The 26713-nt window shown below is 30.5% G+C and overlaps 3 protein-coding genes across 9 annotated transcripts in view; 2 read left to right on the forward strand and 1 right to left on the reverse strand.

Annotated features, from left to right (window-relative positions):
* LOC107454277 (myogenesis-regulating glycosidase) overlaps positions 1-26713 on the forward strand; it is a 44678-nt gene that overhangs the window by 7325 nt on the left and 10640 nt on the right. For 2 of the 7 annotated variants that reach the window (XM_071187206.1, XM_043043767.2), the window contains exon 1: positions 5031-5222. The exons of 2 other annotated variants lie outside the window; for them this stretch is intronic. Coding sequence is in view for 1 of the 5 variants with exons in the window: in XM_016071408.3 (XP_015926894.2) it covers positions 23659-23704 (46 nt within the window). In the remaining 4 variants the exon portion in view is untranslated. Of the gene's footprint in view, positions 1-5029; positions 5223-23455; positions 23705-26713 lie in introns of those variants that run through there. 3 more of the 7 variants (XM_016071409.3, XM_016071408.3, XM_071187207.1) reach the window with 3 other exon arrangements.
* The window catches only part of LOC107454282 (hydroxylysine kinase), a gene marked incomplete in the record, with an annotated part of 78988 nt that overhangs the window by 7287 nt on the left and 44988 nt on the right, over positions 1-26713 (forward strand).
* Positions 10197-19682, reverse strand: LOC107454278 (uncharacterized protein PF3D7_1120000). Its single transcript, XM_016071412.4, has 5 exons — positions 19498-19682; positions 15497-15543; positions 14004-14051; positions 12423-12479; positions 10197-10467 (listed from the first exon to the last, which is right to left on the reverse strand). Exons 1-5 carry the CDS (start codon positions 19598-19600, stop codon positions 10270-10272), a joined length of 453 nt encoding a protein of 150 aa, XP_015926898.3. The 5' UTR covers positions 19601-19682; the 3' UTR covers positions 10197-10269.

Here is a 26713-nt window from a genome sequence, read left to right on the forward strand (position 1 = left end):
ATTTAATTACTATTAAATTAAATTCAATTTTAAATGCTTGTAAACTGCATTAAATAAGTAAATAAAAACAAAACAGATATATATATATATATATATATAAATCTCTCTCTCTTGTTCAAATCTTATCCATTTATGGATGAGATATGAATCTCATCCATATTAAAGGATCTCATCCATGATAGAAGACCGACTTATTTTTGCCAATTAGATCGAAAGTGATTTGTCTTAGCAATTCCAAGAATTGCTGGGGTGGGGGAAGAAAGGACTAACAGGCATCCCATTAAGCAAAAACTGACTAATAACAAATTGGTTAGTTAAATAATCCCCCGAAACTGAAGCTGAAAGTTATTACTTGGTTAAAAAATACGTTCGCTTCAAAAATATATAAAGAGGAAATAAGAGTTGACATGTTTCAAGTGCTCAAAAATAGGAACGAGGAGATTAATTTTGCTTTAAATTTTTTATAGGATCTTATAACTAAATACCCTGTTCATTTTTCCACCTCTGTTTGTCGTAAATATTTTGCCCTTTCTTTGCCTACTCATGTTGATTCGAATAACCCTAATTGTCAAAATTATTTTTGCATTTCATTCTTTCCTTTCCCGCGAAGTAAACCTTTACTCTAACTCTTCTTCTTTTAATTCCGAACTTAACTTCCTCCGCTAGCTTGCTGCTGACCGTGGATTTAACACTTCAACAGCTCTTATTAAACTCACTAGACCGAAACGTCCCTCGTCTTCTAATCCTTACAGAGAACTTGTTACTTTGCTGGGTTTTTTTTCTCTCTCGTGTTACAAAATTGCTTATATCCTCAACCATTTGGTTTTAAAAACATTTTTAGGCTTGTAAACAAAAGTCCATTTATAAAATCTTATTCGCTTTGATAATCGCTGTCGCATTTTACCGCATTCCTATTCAATGTGACTTCGGCTGCAACGGGCAAACACTAGGCATGCTTTAAAATTTAGATTCAAGAAGCACAATAGAAATGTCTGTTATCATGAATACGATAAATCATTAGCTGCTGCACATTGTTGGAATCTTGAGCATAAAGTCAATTTCGACAATGCTGAAATTTTTTCCACCCCATTCACATCAGCTCATCTTGATGCGCTGGAATCTTATTTTATTCCTATAAATGCTTATTCCCTTGTTAATGGCATTGATTTCTCACTGCCCCACTATGGCCACTGGAGATGCATTTTACCCAAATTTGCCTCTTTCTACCAGCCACTGTGATTGCTCTTATTCTTTTTTTTTCTTTCTCGGCTACTGTGATTTTTCTAGTTTTTGTTTCTCACCTTCATTTTTCCATTTTTTACTGGCAACTTTACGCGTTTTATACTTCACATCACTTTTGTTTCTTCTCATATACGCTTAGGAAGTTTTGAAATATATATATGTAGGTTTCAATGCCATGGTGTAATATCTCAGCCGATTGCATCATTCTTTATCATGTAATACTGGGAAGAAATCATGTTATACTACTTCCTAGAAGAGAGGCGCCAGCCAGTCCCGAAGGGAAACTCCCGAATTTATAATTAACTCTTAACTTTATACCATAGAACAATCTAATTCTTAGTCACATGCATTCCGGAGACCACTGCTCGAAGGCAGCTCTCACGAGTCATGTCAATAATGTTAACTGCTATATCCTTCTATCCTTTTTATTTCTATTAAATTGTTATGTTTATTATATTATCGTCGTTATTTCATCTAATGCTGCACTGACTCCCACACACACATACACACACACACACACACACACACAAACACACCAACACACACACACACACACACACANACATTACTCAAAAAAATTAAGGGAGCGAACAAAAAAGTTATAAAACCTTTGCGCGATAGTCATGCATGGGCATAAAATGGAGAATACAGATTTAACAAAATGCAATACATGTAAAAAGAAGCAAAAAAAAACGATTGCATGAGAACTTTAATTATTTGGAATGGTATAAAGAACATGAGATGATGTTTCAAGGAAACAATTTGATAACATGTCAATGACGGAAAAAGAAAAAAAACTGATTGTACGTAAATGATACAGAATGTTTATTATGATGTGTGGTCCCCTCAACTGCTAAGATTACCAAACACCTATTATGCATGAGGTTATCGATGATAATTTGGAGAATACTGTTCCACTCTCGACTAAGCGTGATCTCCAAATCTAGGAAAGTTACTTGGTCTTGCATCAACGCTTCTTCCGCACATGCCCCAAGCAGGCAGATTTGCGTAATTTCGTTAAATACACGTGCTCCCCTCATTTTTTTGAGTAAGGAGAGTTGATGAGAACAGACCACTGGATTAACTTGATTTAACTGGGTTTGTTCTAACTTGTAAACAGCTATTAAGTGAAAAGCAACTACAGTTTTGGCTCATAGGTTAGATACACTGAATGTTATGTCGAAAAGCTGTTCGTAAGTTAAAACAACCAATAGAAATAGAGATGTTGACCTGAAAAATAATGCAATGGATGAACAAAATTATAACAGGATTGATGGTCTAATTAACTATGGGGTCACTGGTTTCCAATTTTTGAGGAGGACAAAATTAAAACACACAGTCATAATAGTTATCTAAATTTCAGTCGTGAGAAAAAAAATTTCTAATATCTGCTAAGTATCTGGCAAAAGATCAATTAGTTTTAGTTCTTTCGTGTTTTTAACTTCGGTGAATTTAAATAAAAAATTATTCATGAATTTTTTTTATTCGTTTGAAATGCTGGGGGAAAGTTTTAGAGATTTCTAAGTATTAAGTGGGACCCTCAGCCATGATAATAACAGAATTAATAAAGTGAATAATAACAGAATTTACAAACGAAATTTTGAAGAATAATAATAAGGAGGACGAACTAAATAATAATAAGATTGATAAACTATCTATGTAATAGTCGAACGTATTCATGAAATTATAATAGGATTGCTGAACTATATTATAATAGAATTGTAGACCAAAATTGAAATAGGATTGCTGAACTAAATAACTATAGAATTCATAACGAAATTATAGGATTGATGAATTAAATAACAATAAGATGGATGAATAAGATAGATCAAATATATAATAACGTAATTGATTAATAAAATTGTAATAGGATTGCTGAAAATTATAATAGAATTGATGAACTAAATAAAGAGTTTCGATAAATAAGAGGATAATGTTATCCAATTTAATATATTTTCATGAAATTAAATAAAAATAAATAATAATGTACGATTGTTAAATTAAATAATAATATAATTAAAAATTAAAATAATAATATAATTTATGAATTAAAAATAAAGCAATTAATAAATTAAATATACATTACCCAGTGTAAAAGTGAATAAAAAATATCTAACCCAAATAATGTGATTCATGAGGAATTAAATTAAAATAGTATTTAATAAATTGGATATGCATCTTATGTTAAATGTAAAATACGCTTTAAGTTTACTTGATTCAAAAGCAAATGAAGTTTTTTTTTAATCCAATAATATATTACTGCTACAATTTCTTGGAATTATTTATTTAATGCTTTAGGTAGGTTTTATGCATCATTAGAATTCTTAATAGATTTGAAATAATGTTGTTAATAGATTGAATTGAAATAATGAAATTTGAAGGCTGGGAATTAAGTTATCGAAAAATTTATGGTAAAGTATATTTTAAATATATTATTCCCCTGTTCTTCGCTATTACTTGCCGATATCCGGGAACTAACTGTAGAGTTCAATTTAAGTTTCTGCCTACGATATTATTAGAGATGGACAATAATTCGTCTTACACAGTTTACATTAAATGATTATGGAAAAACAGTAAATGGATCATAAATAAGCATTCTCATACAAGTAAACGACTGAAGTTTACAAAACTTTTTGCGACGTAAAATATTTTCAGTGGTAGACAGATCATGGGTTAGAGTATCTTTGGCGTCAGGCTAACAGTGGGAGGTTTTCGCGGATTTCTTCTAAATGTAATTAATTTCGTCACAAAGTCCTCCACGAAGGTAAAATTTCACTTAATTCTTGATCAAGGAGTTCCCTTGTCTTCTGTATTGGGTTCAAAATTACAAGGCTAAGGTTGAACATTAGTAGTCGTAAGCCCAAAACTGGGTCGGCTGTTCAACGACGGTTATAAAAAAAATAGAAACTTTTTTCAGGTAATTTAAAAAAAAAAAAAAAGCAGTCTTTTAACGGCTATTTGTATTCGATTTCCGTCATTCTACCACTGAAGAACCAGTGGGTGAAAATTTTAAAATTTTTCAATATTATTTTACATAAATATTAATAAGTTAAATCCCCTCCAATTAAAATAATCGATTTTTTTTTAATGAAAACAGACTATATGGCAAGTTGTTTTTCAGAAATTAATACGAGTTTTTAGTTAACCTTTCGTAACATATATTTGTAACATAATTTTTTTCTTTTTTTATCAAAGAGGCCTGAAAAAAACTAATAAGTTTTATAGCTCCGAAACTAATTTCAAAATTTAAAAAAATGCCTTTCTTTGCCATCTTCAAATAAAAGAGTACGTGTCTAAAAAAAATCGTAATTCTCCCGCCAATAAAATTTGTTAAAATGAATAAGGCAGCAAAAAAAATTTTTTTACTTTGTTATAAATTAATTTCAAAACGTATACCAGCATCAAATTTTTTTTTATTATTATTTAAATATATTAAAATTTTATCTAAGAAAAAATTATTATTTTTTAGCTAATACTTTTTGCACTATGAAAGGAAGAGAAACGTTTTCAAAAACAGAGGAGGCGGTATCATTTATATAGTTTGATCTCGAGAAATTAAAAATTCAATTTTTATTTTCGGAAATCATGCGCTGTAATTTATTGAGAGTAGAAAGGGGGTGGGGGTGAGGGAGATCAATAGCGCGTGTAGAGAGAGTCCATAAAAATTTCCCTCCATAAACATTTCAATTTATGAGATGACTTCATTGCAATTGGCGGAAACTAGCCCTTTTCATCTAAACATTCTTAACAGGAAATTGTCATTTGTCAGATAAAGAGAGATTATCTTTTATTGAAGCTAAGTTGGTTCGTAGGAAGTGAGAAGGAGAGGTCGCCAAAATATTCTATTGAACATTACACCCAAGCTTTCTAAAAATGCATAATTAAAAGAGAGAAACTTATTATTGTAAAAGACGATGCCAAAAAGTCTTCGAATGATCTTTATGCATAAAGAAATGAAGATGTAAATTCAACATTTAATCGTAAGTCAATTTACTTTGTTTTTCAAGTTTTGGTCAATTTTTTGAAAAAAGTTTTCTTATAGTATAGTTCTAAAGTAAAGCCTATAAAAAATATTTTGTCTTGAAAGGATTTCGAGAAATTTTTAGTAAGTGATAAAATGTGAATTGACCGTTTAACAGTAAGTCATTTTGCATTTGTTTTTTGCTTAGACTGTGAAACGCGCTCCATTTTTTTTTGGTCTTTATTTTTTTTAAATGAAAAAAAGTTTTCTCATAATGTCTAAAGTAAAGCCTATAAGCTTTTCTTTGTCTTGAAATGATTTAAAGAAAGATTTACATTCTGATAAGGTGTTCATTTATCCTATAATAGTAAGTCAATTAGCTTTATTTTCTACTTAGATTATTAAACACGAAAAATAGCTAATTTTTAAATTTTATTTCCGTTTTTAAAATTTGTTTTAAATTAGTTTACAAGTCAGGAGTACCCAATTTTTTTTCAGTTATAAAACCCTAAATGATCGAGATTCTTTTGACAGAAACCCGCCTTTGTCAGCTGAAAATCTATTAACCAAATAGAACAATAAATTCATTAGGATGTACTAAATGTTAAGAATCAATTTTTTTTTTACTGTATAGGGGGTAGTCACTATGTGGAAGAAGGTATGGTCCCAATAGTTTAGTCAGGAGAGTGATCCAAAGTTTGGAGCTCTTAATGTTAATTTTACTTTTTGCGTATTTCGCTAAATCTCGAGAACTTTATAAGCGAATTGAAAACTTTTTGCACACAATTATAAAATTCATTTATCCAAAGATAATTCCGTGCAAAAAATAAATTTTAAAAAGTATTTATCATTTGTTTATACACCCTTATATACCCTTACACCCCTATATATTTAATAAGGGTCGAAAATATTATAAATTGTAAGGTATGAAAATTTTTGCATTATTTTAAAGAATATAATTTTGCATGGCAAAATACAAAATTCGTGCAAAATCTGTTGAATCTTGAGAAATCGAATTTTAAATATCTGATTTTTTGAAATTCAATTTCTCCGGAACTATACAACCGATGTTGCTCAATTTTTTTTTTATTTTGCCTTACGAAATTATGTTCTTTAAAATTATGTAAAAATTGTAGTTAAACTAAGGCAAACTGAGCTCAAAATTATGAACTGATAAATGTAAAAATGTACAAGGCAGTATGATACATTTTTCAGTTCTAAAAATGGTTTAATCATTGCTGAAACGATATACGCAACTGAACTCTGATAGCCAACAAGATTTAACAAAGCGAAAGTAAACAAGGCAAAAAATTATGAACTGATAAAAGAAAAAATATGCAACGCAGTCTAATACATTTTTGAGTCCTAAAATCGTTTAATCGTTGTCGAAACGTTAAGCACCTGAACTCTGATTGCAAACAAGGCTTAACAAAGCTAAGGCTATTAAGGCTAAAATTTATAATTTGTTGAAAATAAAAATGTACTAAGCAGTCTAATACATTTTTTAGTTCCAAAAACGGTTTAATAATTGCTGAAACGTTATGCAACTAAACGCTGATTACAAACAAGGCTTAACTTTCATGGGAACTCGCGAGAACTCAGTTTTCAAAATTTTCCTTCTTTCTTTCTCTTTTTTTCAGTAAATTTTTTACATACATCTTAATCTTAACGCAGGGAAGCTTTCATCAATATAATTTTCTGGAGCCAGTGAATCGCCGTTTTCTTTCCCTTTCATTCCTGTTGTTGTTGTTTCTAATGCCACTTTACCAATACCAACAAGCCTGCTTCATGAAACCAAACGACGCTATCTATGGCGGAGAACACGACTTCAGCCACACATATCTCACTACCCGTTTATAAGGTGGATCCATTCATTCATCCATAGATAGTAATTTTGACCTGAACCAGAAAACGATCCATCTCCAATTCTGTACCGCAGAGGTATAATTTGTTATGGGAACATGGAGGACTTTGTTACCCGACAGGCTTAATGTGCACCAGACACCATTTACTACACGGAGGGTTTTCAGAAGGAGGGATCGAACTCACGACTTCTTGGACATGGGCCCAACTCTCTACCAACCAAGCTATACCGACTTTTCATTCCTAAATGCGTATATTAAAAAATTCCTAAATTTAAATAAATTCTGATTAATTTTCAATATACCAGGGCCAGTGATAAGAACTTCAAATCATTATCCAGTAAATTATCCAAATAACAAAAGTATTAGCCGAATTTCAAACTCCTGAGCCAAAGGCAAATCTTAACAATTTCTTATGGTTGATTTTTTTCACAATAGAAACTTCAAATCAAAATACAAATTTACCATAAGTTGAGTTATTTTATAAAATGCAAATTCAAATCAAGAGTTATTTTGCAGTTGGGGATGAGAAAAAGAAGAAAAAAGGGAGAGAGGATGTTTTATCGTCTTTGAGGAAAAGAAATAGGTTAATCTTTGATAATTTCTCAGATTAGATCAGTAATGTAAGGATAAACCTAAAGCAACATAATGCTATTGTCCACGAGAAAACATATTTTCTGTAAAAATAGTTGGATGATAATATGAATCTTTTGCTACCACTTAATCTGTTTTACTGACAAAAACTGTAGAAAAAAATTTTTATCGCGTGATCGGACAACGAGCGTGGTATTCTGTATTTTACGGTAGTTTGTCTCAAGCTTACGTAATTTCTCTTGCTGCTTACTTTATATGGATATAATTCTAATTAGTTATGCGACGTATCTAACTGAAATTACTGTAATTGAATGAAAAATACAGGATCTGTTCACAAAAATTCCTTTAGATCTTTTCTCCTTTTTTTCAGGATTAAGGGAAATATATATCTATTTTTTTCGGTAGAAAAGGTCATTCGTAAATACTGTAGCAAAAACACTTTTTTGTTGCTATTGCCAAATTTACGATTTGACTGCGAATGCTCATTGCGAGCCCTGATAAATTATTGCCTATCATAATATTATTAATGCTGCTTCGAGCAGATTTCAGATTATTTACATATGATATGAGCACATGTTCTGAAGTATATTAACATATCTGCAAACTTTTACAGTTTAGGAATTAAAATTACCCTTTTTTTTTAAAACCATTTTTGCCAAACTTTTTTCAAACTTAGTCTTTTGGAGCAAGTTTAAGGTTGCTTACTTATTATCCTGCGTTTATGAATAGTGTTACTGGTTTTTCATCCTATATTATATGATTAATGTCATCAACATTGTTTCATTTAGCATGAATAGTACATTATATGTTAAGAAAATATGTTTAGAACGTGATTACGACTGAATTTTTAAAAGTGCACACTAAATTTTAAAATCTGCCCACATTTTAAACTTAGCTGTTTTTCGAAATTAGCTAATATGNGGCAAATGCTTAGTGTGAGCCCTGATAAACTATTGCCTCTCATAATATTATTAATGTTGCTTCGTGCAGATTTCGGATTATTTACATATGATATGACCACATGTTCTGAAGAATATTAACATATCTGCAAACTTTTACACGTTAGGAATTAAATTTACCCTTTTTTTTAAACCATTTTTGCTAAAATTTTTTCAAACTTAGTTTTTTGGAGCAAGTTTAAGGTTGCTTACTTATTATCCCGCTTTTATGATTATTGTCAATGGTTTTTCATCATATATTACTATATGATTAATGTCATCAACATTGTTTCATTTAGCATCAATAGTACATTATATGTTAAGAAAATGTGTTTAGAACGTGATTACGACTGAATTTTTAAAAGTGCACACTAAATTTTAAAATCTGCCCACATTTTAAACTTAGCTGTTTTTCGAAATTAGCTAATATGTATTAGTTTTTTTTTCCTTCTTTTTAGAAATTAAGCTTTGATTGAACACATTAAATCATATTAGGAAGGCGAACTATATTATTTACTTTACACTTTTATGAATTTACATTGCCTTAAAGTTTCTGTGATTTATTTTTAAATATGCCTAAAAATTTGAAAATGCTTCAGATTTAAAATCTTACTTCAAAATAAGATCGTAAAATTAAAAAAATGCTTGTATACAATGCAGACATTTTATTATACGTTGTCAATGTTATGTCAGAAACGTTATTGTTACAGCGCATGTTTTAATTAGGAATATGTTATGAAATTTTCAGTCTATGATTTTTTTAGTAATTTGAAAGTAACGTGAAGTTTTAGTAATCAACTTTGTAGTTTCTAATAAATAGATTTTCAAAACAAAATGTTGTTCCTCATTCTATGGTGCTGCTTCATCTGCTGCATATTTTAACATCGGATTTGTTTTGAAATTTTCAGTTGCTGAGATTTAAATTATGTGTCACGTCAGTTTTTATAGTTAATTTTGATGTAATTTTTCTAAGAAACTACTGCATTAAGTTTTCAAAAGAAATTTTATCTCTTATTAGGATACATATTTTAACATATCATGTTTTTAAAATTTTCAGTGGACGATTTTATTGTAATACTTAAAGCAAGCTAGTTGATGTAGTTTCACTGGAAAACTATTTAATATAAATTTTTTTCATCTCTTATTATGGCGTTTATTTTAACATAGGATTATGTTTTAAAAATTGCAGTGGACGATTTTTTAGTCTTGAGAAAAAGTGAATTTCCATAGCTAATTAATGTAGTTTCTCTAAAACACTACATCACTTATGTATTTTACTTTTAAGAACTTTTTCTTATACTTCTTGTTATGGTACTTATTTTAATCTGAGATTCGTTTCGAAATTTTCCGTCGTCGATATTTTTCTTGATGTTAAAAGTCTATTTCTATAGTTAACTGGCGTAGTCTCTCTTAGAAACTTCTGAATCTATTTTGACAAGCATTTGCTTCCTTCTTTATGACATATATTTTAATTTGGGATTTGAATTCTAAATGTTAAAGGTGGTAAATACAGAACACTATGTATAGAAGGAATGAATACTTTGAAACCTCCTTTCATTATGTAAGAAACTTTTTTTTTGTTCAAAGTCAAAAAAAGAATCAATTTTAGCTATGAATTTTATAATTAAATCATTTTAATTATCCACGGTGATATTAATTTCTAAATGTATAGTTATTCATCTTCCTCCCCCTCCTCCTCTTCTTCTTCTTCTTTCTCTTCCTCTCCCCCAGCATCCTCCTTTTCTCCATTTATGTAAGAAAGCATTTTTGCTGAAACTTTTTTAAACTTGTTTTTACATTCTTCGCTTATTTCTGTACCTTCTTCCTTCAATTTCTCCATAATTTGAGTTCCCATTTCGAGAAAGCAGCTCTATATTTAAAACAAAAATAAATCAATAACTCAATAAATAAATAAATAAATAAATAAAATTCCTATTTATCTCTACATTAAAACACATTTTATGTTCTATCTAACGTAAAGATGCATTGTAACAATGCATTCAATTAGTTTTTAAATTAATTTAAAGTTATTTTATTTTAAAATAGTTTTTCGATGAAATTTTTTTGATGAAATTCATTTCTATAAGCTAAAGGTTAGCAAAAAAATTGTTTTTCTTTCCACATATCGAAATCTAAGATTGGCATACAGTAAGTTCACATATTTTTAAAAATTAGGATTTTTTAATAAGAAGACTCTACAAATATTTATGCAATTATACAGAGAAATTTTAAATAACTTGTAAATTAATACAGAGACATTTTAAAAATTTGTCCTTTCGAGTTTTTCTACCATCAACGTGACCTCTTTTATTGAAATATTCATTTCTTGGTGTGAGAGAATGGGGGACATTTTGTTTATTAAATTAAAATAATTACATAAATATTTAATGTTTATAATTTTTGTTTATTAAATTAATATAATTACTTGAAATTAAAATAATTAAAAATAATTACACAATGAAAGAATTAAAATAATAACTTAAGAGTCGGCTGAAATATATTCCCAAATATTTGGCTATTTTTTTGGTATGCATTATCCCACATTATTGATCAATTTATAAGTTATAACCTTTTATAAAGATGTGGTATAAATACCAACTATATCAATTTTTAATTAAACGATCCCACCTCTGATTTGAGTTGTTATCAGTTAATAACTGCAAAAAAAAGCAAAAAAATAAATAAAATTTAAAAAAAAAGAAGAAAAAACGAAGGGCTTTGTTCATATAAATGTAAGTAACAGTATGCGTGGGGTCAAAAACAGAGGAGTTACTTTCTCTTGTGCGTTATGTTCATTTCTCCGTAAATCTTAGTGCGAGTTTATTTGTAGCTATAAAAGCAGAAGTTTGTTTATTTATAAGCTCAGAATTTGTATGAAAGTTATGATTACATTTTTACAGAAGGTAACATTTTGAAAATCTCACCCAACTTCTTAACATAAAGAAGATGATTTTTAAAACCAAATTAATTTTAAGCAATAAGTCAAGTGAATTTCTTTTCTAGAATCAATCTGAAACCAAAAATTATTTTTGCATATCATTATTAGAAAAAAATGGTCCTATAGAGCGATAAATTTGCTCGCGAGAAACGAATATCATTCTCACCCAATACCTTCATATTTTAATACGTTAACCCACTAAAACTTTGATTAGTGAAATGTGCGAGTGAAACACCCGAATGAGCCGCGATGGCCCAGGGAATAGAGTGTTCGCCTTCCAATGAGGTGAACCGGGTTCGAATCCATCATCTGGCTTGCACCGACCACAGTGCTGACGTGCAATATCCCCAGTGGTAGATGGATCATCGGTTAGAGACCCCTTGCCGTTAAGCTAACCGTGGGACGTTCTTCCTCTCCATGTAACGCAAATGCAGGTTAGTTCCATCAAAAAGTCCTCCCGGAGACAAATTTCTATCAATACTTGATCCACGAGTTCGAAATTTTAAGGCTACGGAGTTAGAAATGGGTTGTCGTTAGCCCAAAATAGGGTCGGCTGTTCCACGATGGTTTTAAAATATAAAAAAAACACCCCGAATCACGAAAACATCTTAAGACAAGTGCGTAAGCAGTTTTTCGTGTTTTCGAGCATTAGAGATCTGGGGACGAAGCCTTCTGTTATTGTTATTCTTTATTTTAAAAAAAGATACTTTTCAGTTAGATAGGCGCAAGGAAAATCAAGTTATTTATTTTTTTGTTCTATTTAATTTTTTGCGAACGTTCGTTCAGTGTTTAAAAAATAAATGAAATAAAATAATAAAGTTTGTGGGGGTTTGCATTTTTCTTCTGCGCTCGACTAACCGAAAAGCATAAACAAAAAAAAAACATACCAGAATTTCTTTTTTTTCATCTTCACTTTTTTCTTTCATCCATTTCTTAAATTCTGCCTAAAATGTTTAAATAATGATATTAAACAGCATTCTTCAAATGCAAAGATGAATAAAAACAAAAAGAAGTATGCTACATCGCAACTTCGACTTTTTTATGTTACTGTGAATGATCGAAACGGGTGGTTGTTGAATTTCACCGGTTAATGTTGACATAATGTGTACATAGTAGCTTTCGTAAATGTACGAAATATATAATGAGTCTAGTTAAGTGCCACTGCCCTCTTTGCATTAGCCCGGTATGCCTTACATCAATGTTTTTTTAAGGTTTAGTGCCACTGCCCAATCTGCGTTAACCCAATTACAGTTTAACCAGTACCAGTACTCTCTGCATCCAGCCGCTGAAAGATGCTACCTCCTCCAACTTATATCCTTCCGGCTATTATTACAGGGTGTTTGTTTTCACGCGTTTCGTGCCGTTTGAGACACTGTTGGAAGCCCATTGGTTCATCTGAGTGGTCAGTTACTCAACAATTATACGTCTATTCGCACGCATTTTCAGTCGTCGTTCACCTTGTTACCTATGGCCCATGTTGCACCACATTTGTCACATCGCTGTTTTTGGATAGTGCGATTTCGCTATACATGTTATACTTTTATCACGCCGGCACGTGAACAGCGTTAACAAAATCAGCCGTTTCGGAAATGCTTTCATTCTTGGCCCTGAGGCCGATGATCACGCCCTTTTTGACATCGCATACCTCACTACGTTTACGCATTCGCGATCGCAGCGCTCGATTACGCCATCTGGGGAAAAGACCGGTTGATCCTTCTCTCCCCCTCTTCTCAGTTGTATAGGAGTGTAATACGATATTTTCCCCTTTCTTAATACTTTTCATTTTTAATTGTCACCAATGTTTTTTTAAAAAGTTTACGCGACGCTTTCTTTTGAAACTATGTTCCATGTAGTTTTCAGTTCCATACAGTTCCCTTTCTTAAAAGTTTTAAATCTATTTAAAAATCAAGGCAGAAATGAATGTACTTCCGTCTCCTTTGACTCTCCACACGCTACTGGTGAGAGCAAGCGAAGTGTTGCCATAAGTAGAGATTTTTGTTCCACGCCACCTGCAGCCTATTTCGATCGCCCATTAGGCCAACGATTGCAATGTTTTCTGCCTGCCTTGGACACCCTTTATGTACGTTCCACAACAATGTGCTGCCACCTACCTTCTGAAATGGGTTATTTCACCTTGACGTCAGAAAAAAAAGAGATGGATGAATGCGACCGGAGTGTGTCCTAGCCTATAATGAGTGATCGACACTAGGGGATTACAATAAGGCCTTTTGTGCTCTCTCTTATTCATCTATCATTTTGAAACTGGTATGCTGTATATAGAGGTTGAAACAAGCTATTGCAAATCCCATTTTAAATACTGGACCAAATACGGGAAGCAGGATATATACCGGTCATATGCAAGTTATATACAGATTATACAAGTCCAAATACAGGAAAAATTGTATTAATGAAAAGAATACATTTTGTTCTACGATGTAGCACTCATATGTAGTTTTTATTTTATTTACCTTCATTTCTCGGCGTTCCTCTCTATTTGTAGCATGAAACCGCTTAATCTGCAATTTTATTAAATAAAAATTAATAACAAAGTTGAATAAAAACAGAAGTTGTTTGTGTTTTATTTAGCCCTGGAATTAAAAAAGATTTGTCTTATATAATAGGGTGGAGGGTTTTTTTTTCCCAATCGAAATCGAAATCAACTGTTTGTTAAAAAGAAATTTTTTTTTAACAAACACTTGATTTCACTACAGAACTTTTTCGACCACAGGCGATTTCGATTGGAAAAAAAAATCAAAATGAACTTAGGTTCCTAGCCGGGAATTCGCATATTCTCCAAATATTTAAAAAAGAACAATTGCAATTTTATTTATTTTTTAGGCCGGGCGGGATAGCTAGACTGGAAGGGCTCTGGAATCATATTCACGAGAACGGAAGTTCGAATCCTGTCGGCCGAAGACAGTATAGTAAATAGTGACTGATGAACGTTAAATCTGTTGAGTCACAAAGTCCTCAATATTATCGTAACAAATTATACCTCTGAGGATACTAAATTAAAGATTGATCGTTCTTTGGTTGAAGTCAAGATTACGATCTGTCCATGAATGAATGGATGTATGAATGGTTCCGCCCTATGACGAATGACGTATGCTAGAAATCGAATTTTTTGCCATAGATGGCGCCACTAGAAAACAAGAACAATCGCACCCTTTTTCTTAATGGCCTACAATAACGACATTTATTTTTTAAAATTTTTATTCTTAACTTTTTCTTGAAACCTGTAGAAAAAATAGTTGCAAAGTAAGATTCTTTATTCATTGAAGAAAACATTTTGATATCTTAAGTTATTTAAGACCTCCGCTGGGCTGGTGAAATTTAAAATATTTATAGAATTTTGATATTTGAATCCTTTGAAGGAGAATTTTTAATTCAACATATTCCAAAAAAATAAAGACATTTTTAGACAGGTCCATTTGTCTATTTTTTTATCTGCGTTATTTTTATGTTAAAATACAGAAAAATTTGTATTTTAGCATAAAAAAGTACGTAGCTAAAATAGTTCTGAGGCAAAACAGAAACGGTTCTGGCACAAAAGGTTAAAAGAAGTTATAAAAAACGGCAAAACTAAAAATACGTACAATTCCATGAATTTTCTACATAGTACTTTATTTGGCACATTTATTTTTATGTATGCCTCTTTCACCCTGTAATCACATAGTTAGCTTTTAAGTATATCATTTCGAGTTCGAATGAGCCAAATGGAAGAAGAAAAAAATAAATGACTCATAACTCAAAAAATAAGTAATGACTTAAAAAAGAATTAAGTAACTAGTACATTTGAAAAAATTAATAGTTATTGAAAAAAAAACAGCATTTAGCTGAATAACTAAGAACTATTTTAGAATATAAACTAAAAGATTAAAAAAGAAACTCATTAAATAACTAATAATTTAAAAAATACTAATAAAGCTTCTAAAAAAAAGTTGAATAGTACTGTACTGACGTCATGTGTTTCAAAACATTCTGGTGCTTCTCCTGCTTCAGTTATCTCTATAAATAAATGAAAAATTAATGAAAATTGTTAACTCAATGAGTTAATAATTTTTTTAAAAAAAGAAATACCTAGCGGGCGATGTTAAGATACATTTACGAGAATATACATGAGGAAAATGAAGTTTTATTAGTTACATGTGTATACGTTTATGAATATTATATACTAAAAGCATAAATATTTTTAAGAATCTGCAATGCGAAAAGAAAAACTTAACATCCTGGATAACTTTTAATCAGTGGTCGGAAAAAGCGAAACTACTTTCCGTAGTTTGTAGTGCGATGCAACAAAACAGTAGCTATTCTTGACAACTACTTTTAACGTTACTTAAATGAAGAAACAAAGTTCAAATACAAAAAGTTTTTCGAATATGATTGATGCAAATTCTTAGCGGGCCCGTCTACGCACGTAATGAGAATGCCTCTGTGGCCGAGTGTTAACAACGTTTGAAGCTCGAATTTACATCTGTGGCTCGGAAAAATCGGTACGAAATCGATCGAATTGCTCCTGCGAAATCGAATTTTAAACATCTGACTATTTTAAAATTCCATTTCACAGAAACTATAAAGAACTTTTTTGTGTCTAATTTCGTAACTTAAAATATCGTCTGCGTTAATTAATTAGCATATTTGCTGTCACCCCCCTCAAACCATTAAGATTGAGTCATTAGATCAAAAGTTACTTAGGGTAGTCCGTTGTTTTTCGCATTGTAACTTTATTTCTTGGAGGATATAAAAAAGACATTAATCACTTAAATCACAAATATTTGTTAATTTCCTAGCATTTCTTAAATACTGTCGAGAAAAGCAATAGTTTGAAAGTTGAAAGAACAAATTCGTAAAAAGTGCTTTAGAATAAAAAACTATTTCATGTAAACATGAATTAAAACTTCTTAGTAACTCTTAATACTTAACAACGCCATTTGTTTTTCGAAATCATTTTGAATATTGGTGAAAATTAAGTTCTCCAGTCAAGTTTGTCTTCTAAAATTAGCCGAGTAGTGACTACATTTCGAAAGTAATTTGTAGTCGCTACAGTTAAAAAAAGTAGTTGTAGTTTTAGATATCTACATTTGCAATAAAGTAGTTGTAGTTGTGGTTAACTACAAAAAAATTTAGTTTTTCAGACTGCTGCTTTTTACCTAGTGATAGGATTCTCACGTTTTTGGTGATAACAGTTTAAAGAGATGACTTCATGCATGTTAATTAATTAATGCAAACAAAAAGGTTACGAAATGAAACACAAAAATGTACTTTCTGTGGAAAAAAACGTACCTTTTTTTCGACGAATTTAGATTCCTGACTTTCAAAATATTGATGGGGGGGGGATGGAATCGATACGATCAGGGAAATATGTCCCCAATAGTTTAATCAGGACTGCGGTCAAAAGTTTGGCTCCTTAAATATTAATTCTAATTTTGCATATTTCGACATAATTTGACAACTTTTCGAACAGATCGAAAAAAATTTTGAGCCCAATTCGAAAATTCATATGCAAAAAAAAGCAGTTACCTTTCGAAAGATCATTTTTAATAGTAATTTGTTTCATTATTTTTTATTATTTTATTAAATAATAATCAAAATAGTTTTGAATTGCAAGATATACAAATTCTGACATTATTCAAAAGAATGTAATTTAATATGACAAATACAAAATTCGAATGAAATTGATTGAACAGTTCTTGAAAAATGACATTCACGGTAATACATGCAAATCCATTCGTTAAATCAAAAGTTATTCGAGGCGTTCAGTTTTTTTTTCAAGTTCAGCACTTTACTGTAGTTTTTTTTATATATATTATTAACAAAGAAATGTACCAAAATAACAAGTTCTAATAGTTCTTTACAATTCATTACTATTCTATTTAATAATGATTTAAAAATAGTAAGAAATGATATAATTTTTACATTTTACGTTGCATTATAACTAGCTCTGCAAAAAATTAGGGGATGGGTTATAACAGCCTAAGTAGAACACATCTTATTGAAGACTAAGATTAGAATACTTTACTCATGAGCTTAAGAGGTACAGTGCGCAAAAGACAAAAAAAAAGGACCACTTTGAAGAATAACTTTTGGTCCTGGATCTTCTCGTTCGAGGACTCAAATCTTAACAGCTCAAGGGGGTACAGCTCAAGTACGGACTATATTTTAAGTTACGTAATCAAGCGCAAAAACGTACTTTCTCTGGATAACCTTTACCTTTTTTTTTTTTTTTTTTTTTTTTNTACCTTTTTTTTTTTTTCTCGACGGAATCAAATTTCTGATCCCCAAAATATAGGGAGTTGTCACAGTCTAGGAAATAGTGTGCCAATTGTTTGATCAGGATTGTCCCCTTATTGTTAATTTTACCATTTGCGTATTATCACGAAAACTTTTTAAGCGAATAAAAAAACTTTTACAAGCAATTACAAAATTCATTTGTCCAAAGATAATTAAGTGCAAAAATTAACATTTATTAAATATTTATTATTTTATTTAATAATGGTCGATCGAAAAATTTTTGAATTGTACGATTTACAATTTCACGTAGCATTTTAAAGAATATAATTTTGCCCCACAAAATACAAAATTTGTTCAAAATCGGTTGAATAGTTCCTGAGATATTAAATTTCAAAAGAGTCAGACATTTGTAATTTGATTTCTCAGGAACTATTTGACACATTTTGCTCAAAGATTATATTTTGTCACGTTAAATAATATTTTTTCAAATGATGTAAAAAATTTATAACTTACAATTCAAGCTTTTTCCGTCCATTATTAAATATAATAATAAATATTTAATTTAAGTTTATTTTTTGCATGATGTTATATTTGGACAAAGAATTTTATAATTGTGTGAAAATAATTTTCTCATTCGCTTGAAAAGTTTTTGAGATATAGCAAAATACGCGAAAAGTAAAATTAACATAAAGGGGTCAAACTTTTTGACCGCTCTCCTGAACAAACTATTGGGACCAAATTTCCCAGATTGCGGCACAGCACGAGATGATTGTTTGAAAAAATGGAAATGGCTCAAAATGCGAATTTAAGGAAATGAGCAAAGCTTGAAATGCATATTTTAAAATAAGGATACAGTTAGAAGATGAACAAAGCTCGAAACGCGTGCTTAAAAATATGGATACGGCCCGAAATGCGTATTTCAGAAAATGAACACAACTCAAAATGTTTTGTCCAAACCTAGTTTTGTCCGTACGAAGTTTTATCCATGCGAGGTTTTGTCCACGCGAACTTATGTCCGCGAAATTTTGACACATTACATTTTCCACTAACTTAGTATCTTTGCTAACTAAAAACCTAAAAACTTAATATACGACATTGTATATAGCAATAAACATCAAATCCGATAACTGCTGTAATAAAATATAACTATAGGAAAGTACCCCGTAAGACTACAATAGCTGTAGCACAATCATTGATATTATACAGTTTTAGAAATTATTATCTTCACAATATAAACTAGTGTATTTTTTATGATAATGTATAGAATATTAAGTTCTAAGACATATAATACGTCCATTTTAAGATAATACATGGAATATGAAGTTTTAATAAAAAATAATACTTATATTTTATGAAAATATGTAGAATCGTAGATTAATAAGTCTTAATAAACATATAATACGTATATTTTATGACAATACGTAACATATTAAGTTATAAAAAGCATTATATATTTTTTGATAACGCGTAGAATATTAAGTTTTAAAAAACAGACAGTAAGTACATTTTATGATAATACGTAGAACACTAAGTTTTAAAAATTATATAATACGTATAATGATTAGGCGTAAAATATTAAGTTTTAAAAAACATACAAGACATATATTTCATGATAATACCCAGAATATTGAGTTTCAAAAAAATTTAACGTGCATATTTTATGATAATAAAATGCTTATAATATTTTAACAAAGTTTAAATTCCACAATTTAACAATGAAGATAGTCTTACTCTTAGCCATTTCTTTCATTTTCATTCGATCTTCTCTTTTACATTTCCTCGCATCCATTTGGCAAATACACATTAATGCAACTATTGCAAACAGAGACCTCATCCTGAACTACGATTTGTTTTGCTGCAGTCCAAAATAATTCTACTGATGCCAGTAAACCTGGTATCTTTATAAGCAAAATCACAAACGCCTTCATTTTTTTCTTCTATTCATCAGTTTAGTATATTATTCTGCACTTGTAGGAAGTTTTATTTTATTATATTTACTCGTTTTTAATGTAAATATCGAAACACAAAATCTTTTGAAATAAATAGAGTGCGTGGAAAATGGATCTTATTTTGCAAATTGACACACATTTCTTTACTTTTAACGGATTGTATCATCCGTATTTAAAACTGAAACGCCAAGGTCTACTCTGCATTGATCGCTTCATTGTTTCATCTTTTTGTTGCCAGTTTCATTATTAAAAAGTATTATTTAAAGCTCTTCCGCGATTATAAATTGTTCTGAATGTAAGGAAGAGGAAAAAATTTTGTTTTTTTAAAGTCCATCCATCAAGAGAATGGCATTAAAAGGAGAAAATATGCACGATATTCAAATTTTGCGCAATATTTGTCAGATAATAAAGTAAAATAAAAAGTTTAAAAACGCTATGTTTTTCATGTAGACTAAGTAGAAAAATTTATTTCATTTTATATTGCCAGAAATAAAGCGAAAAAGGCGCGTCACTTTCGAAAAAAAAGGCGTCAGTAGGGAGAATTTTCGGCAGTGATAGAAACTCATTATGAAAGCGATGTGCCTTACGTTTTTTGTTTTATGTACGGTGAGGGAAAAAAAAGTAGGGTTCCCATAGTTTAGTCAGGAGAGCGATCCAAAGTTTGTATTTCGCAATGTTAATTTTACTTTTTGCATATTTCACTCTATCAACTTTATAAGCGAATTGAAAAATTTTCGCACACAATTATAAAATCCGTTTATCTAAAGATAATTCCAGGCAAAATATAACTTTTAGGAAATATTTATTATTTTTTTATTATTTAACTTAATAATGGCCGAAAACACTTTGAATTATAAGGTATACAGTTCCTTACTTCATTGTAAAGAATATCATTTTATAAGGCAAAATAAAAAATTTGAGCAAAATCGGTCGAATCTTGAGAAATCGAATTTTAAATATCTGAAAATGATGGCACCTGCTTTACACCTAACTAGTGAAACACGACTTTGATTTTTGAGGTTTTACTACACCAAGAACTGAGAATAGTGGAAAATAAACGAACAATGCTCTTTTAGACTAATTGGCTTAAAGTAGCCATTCCATTTTGCCGCCATTTTTAGTAACAACACTAAACTTAATAATTACAGTATGATAAGACACGAGTCAGCAAAGTTATACTTACGATACAACGTAAAGTAAGAATCAGGGATGCATGGAAATAATACTAATTTTTAAAATAAATATAGTTGCTCATCAACTGCACTGAGAGATTATTAAGACGAATTCAAACTAGGCTTAACAAAGCGGATTGAAATACTTCATTTTAAAATTATTTAATACAGTTGACAGATATTTTAAAAAATTAAAACATAATTGTCCTGATCACTCAACTAAGAACATACATATTGTAAAGGTGAATTTTTGTTTCATTAAATATTATATGCAACTTGAAAGACAACAAAAAACTAGCGTCGACTCGTATTCGATTGTAAACAAACTATCCAAAGTGAGCCAATTTTGGTGTTTTTGGCAGCGAAGATAATTCATGTATTTTGTGAATGCGCGGGAGCTTGGTGTAATCATTTCCCTTTTTTGTTGTTTAGATTTGACTACGTATTTTAAATTATTCCTCCTCTTTGGTATTCACCTGAAATAAAGTGATCTTTCACACAGTTTTTTTCCCCCTTATCCCAGTCAATAAGAGATTTTTATCCCACTAAATTAGGAACTGGCTAAATTTTTGCCAGTTGTTAGTACCTAACGAGGGGATTATTTCACCTTAAGTCCACACTCCTTGTGTAAAATAAAAGATTTGGAGTTTATTAGAAACATAAATGCACAATAAATAGATGAATGCACAATATGAAAAATTTCAAATCACTAACATAATTCGCACAATTGCTTCAATAATTTTGATTGAAATGGGGAATGAAAACTCAAATTTAAAGCAATTAATCAAAAAAAGTTATAATTCATCCATTGATACTACAAATTTAATCGTACAGAAGTAAATAAAAAAAATAGAGACACTAAATAATATACCGTAGAGTGTCAACTATTCACATATACTGAATCAAGTAACTGTTTCCGTTAAATATCGCTAGAGGGCGTTGGGACAATACAGATAGGAGAAACTTTAAAAAAAAAACGTGTCGTGATGACGTCGGAAGGGATCGTCCATAGTTCATGGTAATAATGGAAATAAAAAAAATAAGCTATGCACTAAAAAGCAAAGCTAATGAACAAAATATACTTATTCGTTTTGAGCACCCGCAAGAAATCTCATTATCGACACCAATACTTAATTAATGTTGACAATATGTAAAAATTTTATTTTTATTTTCTAACCATCGTTGAGCAACCGAACCAATTTTGGGTTCAACTCCGTAGTCTTGTAATTTAAAACCAAATCCAAAAGACAAGGAAAGTCTTGGATCAATGATTGAGAGAAATTAGCCTTCGTGGAGGACATTTTGATGAAACTAACCCACATTTACGTTAAATGGAGAGGAAAACCACAAAAATCCCCGGGTATCCTACAGGCAAGGGGAAGCTTACCAATGATCCGTCTACCACTGAGGAAAAATTGCACTGGGGTCAGTGCAAGTCTTGTGCGGAATTCGAATCGGCCAGTCATCGTTGGGATTCGAACCCGGTTCACCTTATTTGAAAGTGAACGCTCTATCCCCTAAGCCCCCACGACTCAATATGTATTAATGGAAAAAAATAAGCTCTGTATCAAAAAGCATAGTTAATGGAGAAAAAATTCTTAATCGTTTAGGGGGAGCATAGAAAATCGCCTTGCGCAGATGACGCTTCATTAATTTTTCATTCTATATTACTGGTATTATAGCAATTGGTGCAGTTTTAATAAGAATTCTACAACGTATTTCCGCTGTTTCGGAAAAAAATTGTAAATGGTGGCAGGATATTGTGTTAATATTTTAATGAATTAGAATTAAAGGAACATATAAATATTTTAAAGATCTGATAGAGAATTGATCAAACTACAAATTCTTTATCAAAGTCTTATAACAATTCTATTTGATTTTAAATTTTCGCATATAATTTGCTACCACTCATAAATGTATTTCTTACAAAACTCAAAAACTGAATTGTTATGTAATAGGTACCAAATATACCAATACAAGTAAAGTATTCTATTGATACGCTTGTTAAATATTAAAGCTGCACCCATACTGAGCAGTTACAATACGGATACTGTACAAATAACGACCTATAGGAACTGATATATACAGGAGAAAACTTTTTGATAGTGATTAATTTTGACTAACATAAGTTGGCCATGCTAAATGATACTGAATACAGTTAATGTCTGCTCTGATAAAATGAACTGCAAAAAACGTGTTTTGCATATCTGAATAACATCAAGTCACTAGGATGGGCAAAAACTCATACTAAATAAGTACATAAAGTGAAATTATTTTAGCATTATTAATTACGTCGATGCACATTGAAATGAAAAAGATAGACTTTCACACGCCTTTCAATCTTGTGTTTCGTAGCACTGTTCAGTACTGATTTATTAATTAGTTTCTTTTTTATTCACCCTGATTTATTACATTTACCTAAGAAAATATCAAAAATGAACGCATCAAAAAGACCGATGCATTAAATAATATACTGAGAAAACGGAAATATAAACTATTCCAAAAAAGAAGGGGAGAGAAAAAGAAGAAAAATCAAGATAAGCTCTTGATAAGAATTTGATGTACATATATTTATTCGAATGTCATCACTCGGAAGAAAAACTTCTCGTCTGATTTAGTAGCTGATAATGATAGATCATTTCACGCAGTTCATGAATCGAGAACGAGAAATACGGAAGAGTTTTTCTATTTTAACATCAGACTGAATAAGGGGCTGTGAGTTCGTCTGCCGATCTATAGAAGAATTTTCCATCCGAAAGAGAAGTTGAATTATGAGCCACAAAAATAATCCAATCTACGAATCTGTGACAAAAACAAGTAATGTTGCACTCTTTTCTAATTTCAATCAATCGATGAGGAAGTGGATCATATTTTATATTCATAATAGTTGACCATTAACTTAAGATGCGCAGGTAGATTTTTTTTTTACTCCTAGCAATCCATAAATGATGAAGACAATTGAACTGCATATAACAGTGCATCTTTTACTGTTCACTGTTACTGTAGGTAGACTCGTTTTTTTTATCTCATAGCAGTCAATCAATTATGTGGCCAATTGCCTGAGTAGACATAGAGCATCGTTTAAATCACAACAGCTAACCGTTAACAGTAGATATATATGTAGGTAGATTATTTTATTTATTATAAGCAATGAATCAGTGATGATGCTAATTAATTTTCAAATGATAGTACATATTTTGCATGCATAACAGTTGACCATTACCATTAGATAGGTTGGTAGATTTTTTTTACTCTCTAAAATTCAATCAATGATGATGCTAATTGATTTTCAAATGATAGTACATATTCTACATTCATATCAACTGACAGTTAACACTAGATGTGTAGGTAGATTTGTTCGTTTTACTCCTAACAATCAGTGATGCTGCTGATTGAACTGAATATAATAGTACATAGTTTACATTCATAACAACTGACAGTTAACACTAGATGTGTAGGTAGATTTGTTCGTTTTACTCCTAACAATCAGTGATGCTGCTGATTAAACTGAATATAAAAGTACATATTTAACATTCATAACAGCTGACAGTTAACACTAGATGTGTAGGTAAACTCTTTCTTTTTTCTCCTAACAATCAATGATGCTGCTGATTGAACTTCATATAATAGTACATATTTTCATTCATACCAGTTCAGTTAACCATTAACACTAAATAACACTCGGATTTCTTTTAACTTCTAATGTCCTAACCTATATTTCTGCTAAAGAAATTTTTAAGCATCTGGGGTAATAAATGTACCCTATTTAAAAACGATTAACAATACGTTTACAAAAGTTAAAGTATTTATTTGCTTGCAAATAATTTTGAAAAAGTGAGTAAAAATCGTGGTTTCAGAAAATTTTGCTTATTTGAAAGGTGGAGGATTAAACCAAGTTCTAAGAGGATGAGAACAAATTGATAAAAGGGGTGGAAAAACTCGCAGAAGTGCTGTTGGAAGTTTAAAGTTAGAAGTTAAATAAAAATTTAGGAAAATAAACAAAAAATTAGAAATGGCAAAAAAACCGTACAAATTATTATTTTTGGGATAGTTTAGAAAAAATTATGATTTTTTGGAGGGAGTATATCTCTTAGGAGTTGAAATATTTTTCTCTACATATTATTAGATCACACAGAAGAACTTCTTTAAATTTCAAACTTCTATTAATTAATTAATTATACTCTTCTATTTTCCTCTATTGAAGTAATAAGAGAAACGTCATTCCGATTCTTAGAGTCATCATTCCCATGTCTATAATTCTTTGATTTATAAGTGCAACCAGTCATCGCCACACTTTTAAAAATTGAGATTTTTGCACTTATAAGTTTAGCTGACGTAGATATATAGCTAGGATATAAAAAAATTCATGACCACCTACTTGGTCCAGTATGTTTTGCGCACTAAAAAAAGCTCTCTATATACTATATCAAGCTGATACTTAATTATTCCGTTTTTTTTTTTTTTTTTTTTTTTTTTTTTTTTTTTTTTTTTNTTAGTTTGTAAAAGATGACCGGTTTTCGAACTCATTGTCATCAAATATGCAGACATATTGTAGGTATAGATTTTACAGGAAATATTTCTCTAGTTCCTTAAGCCATCATAAGTTTTCTATCTTAAGATAAAATCTGTTAAATGGAGAAAACAGGTTTTTTTCCAGGTTTTTCCTGAAAAATAGAGTATTTCCCAGCCATTTTCTTACAGACGATCATCTGAGGGGATAGCCTTCCTATGAGATGCATTGATTTCAAATCCCAGAAAAGGCTATTCGATACGAACTCCGCATCCGGCTTGCACCGACCACAGTGATAACGTAAAATATCCTCAGTGGTAGACGGATCATGGGTTAGAGTCCCCTTACCATTAGGCTAACCATGGGAGATTTTCATGGTTGCCCTCTACATGTAACGCAAATGCGGGTTAGTTCCATCAAAAAGTCATCCACTAAGGCAAATTTCTCCCAATACTTGATCCAGGAGTTCCCTTGTCTTCTGTATTAAGTTCAACACGAGTTGAACCTAATTGATTATAAGATTACGGAATTGAACACTAGTGGTCCTAAGCCCCAAAAATTGGGTCGGTTGTTCAACGACGGTTATAAAATAAAATAAAACAATTCGTTGGCACTAACGTCACATAGGTCACAAGTGTGGGTATATGTGATCTTCTTCTTCTTCTTCTTGAAGAACGCGTATCCTATTAAAGTTAGAAGAACCTTTTAGCATCATCCAAATCGGTTTACACCTGTTTAAACTAAAATAAAGTGAAACTTTAAAAATATAAAAACTGACAAACTTGTTGTTTTAAAGGACTGATTTAAAATCCCAAAACCCTTTTTTGAGTTAAAGTTTTTGGAAAAATCAGCGAAATATCTAAAAATGATCGTGTGCCATTTTTCCTAATATAATTAAACGGCTCCTTTATTTTTCAACTTTTTTTAAGTGGTTGTGGGGAAAAACTTATCAACTATGTCAACCTTCAAAAAATAATACGATAAATAATACTGATAATAATACTTCAAAACATAGTCAAAAGATTGAATTGAGTTAGCCTATCTTATATAAATTGATGTTTAATAGTTGTAGTGGTTATTTAAAATAAATCCAAAATGGCGAGAGAGGTAGCTTCTTGAGCATTCGCTACAAGTTGTTAGTTCTACATAACATTAAGTAGCTGTTTGTGTAGAAAAAAGTAAAACAAGAAAAAGTTTTGATATGTCAAAAAAAGAAGACTATTTTACAGCATGCTTGATTTCATAAAAGTTAAATATCCTTTCTTTAATGAATTTTTTAAAAAACAATAAACTTTAAACTTTCGTTAGTTTTCTTT

This window comes from Parasteatoda tepidariorum, chromosome 10, assembly GCF_043381705.1.
Source record: "Parasteatoda tepidariorum isolate YZ-2023 chromosome 10, CAS_Ptep_4.0, whole genome shotgun sequence".
In the NCBI taxonomy this organism is placed as follows: domain Eukaryota; kingdom Metazoa; phylum Arthropoda; class Arachnida; order Araneae; family Theridiidae; genus Parasteatoda; species Parasteatoda tepidariorum.

Excerpts from the sequence above, each read along its gene's own strand:
- LOC107454278 (XM_016071412.4), bottom strand. The coding sequence starts at position 19,600 with ATGAGGTCTCTGTTTGCAATAGTTGCATTAATGTGTATTTGCCAAATG. Across the intron at positions 15,544-19,497 it reads AATGAAAGAAATGGCTAAGA|AGATAACTGAAGCAGGAGAA; the intron begins GTAAGACTATCT and ends ATTTATTTATAG. Across the intron at positions 10,468-12,422 it reads ATGAAAAAAAAGAAATTCTG|AGCTGCTTTCTCGAAATGGG; the intron begins GTATGTTTTTTT and ends TTTTAAATATAG.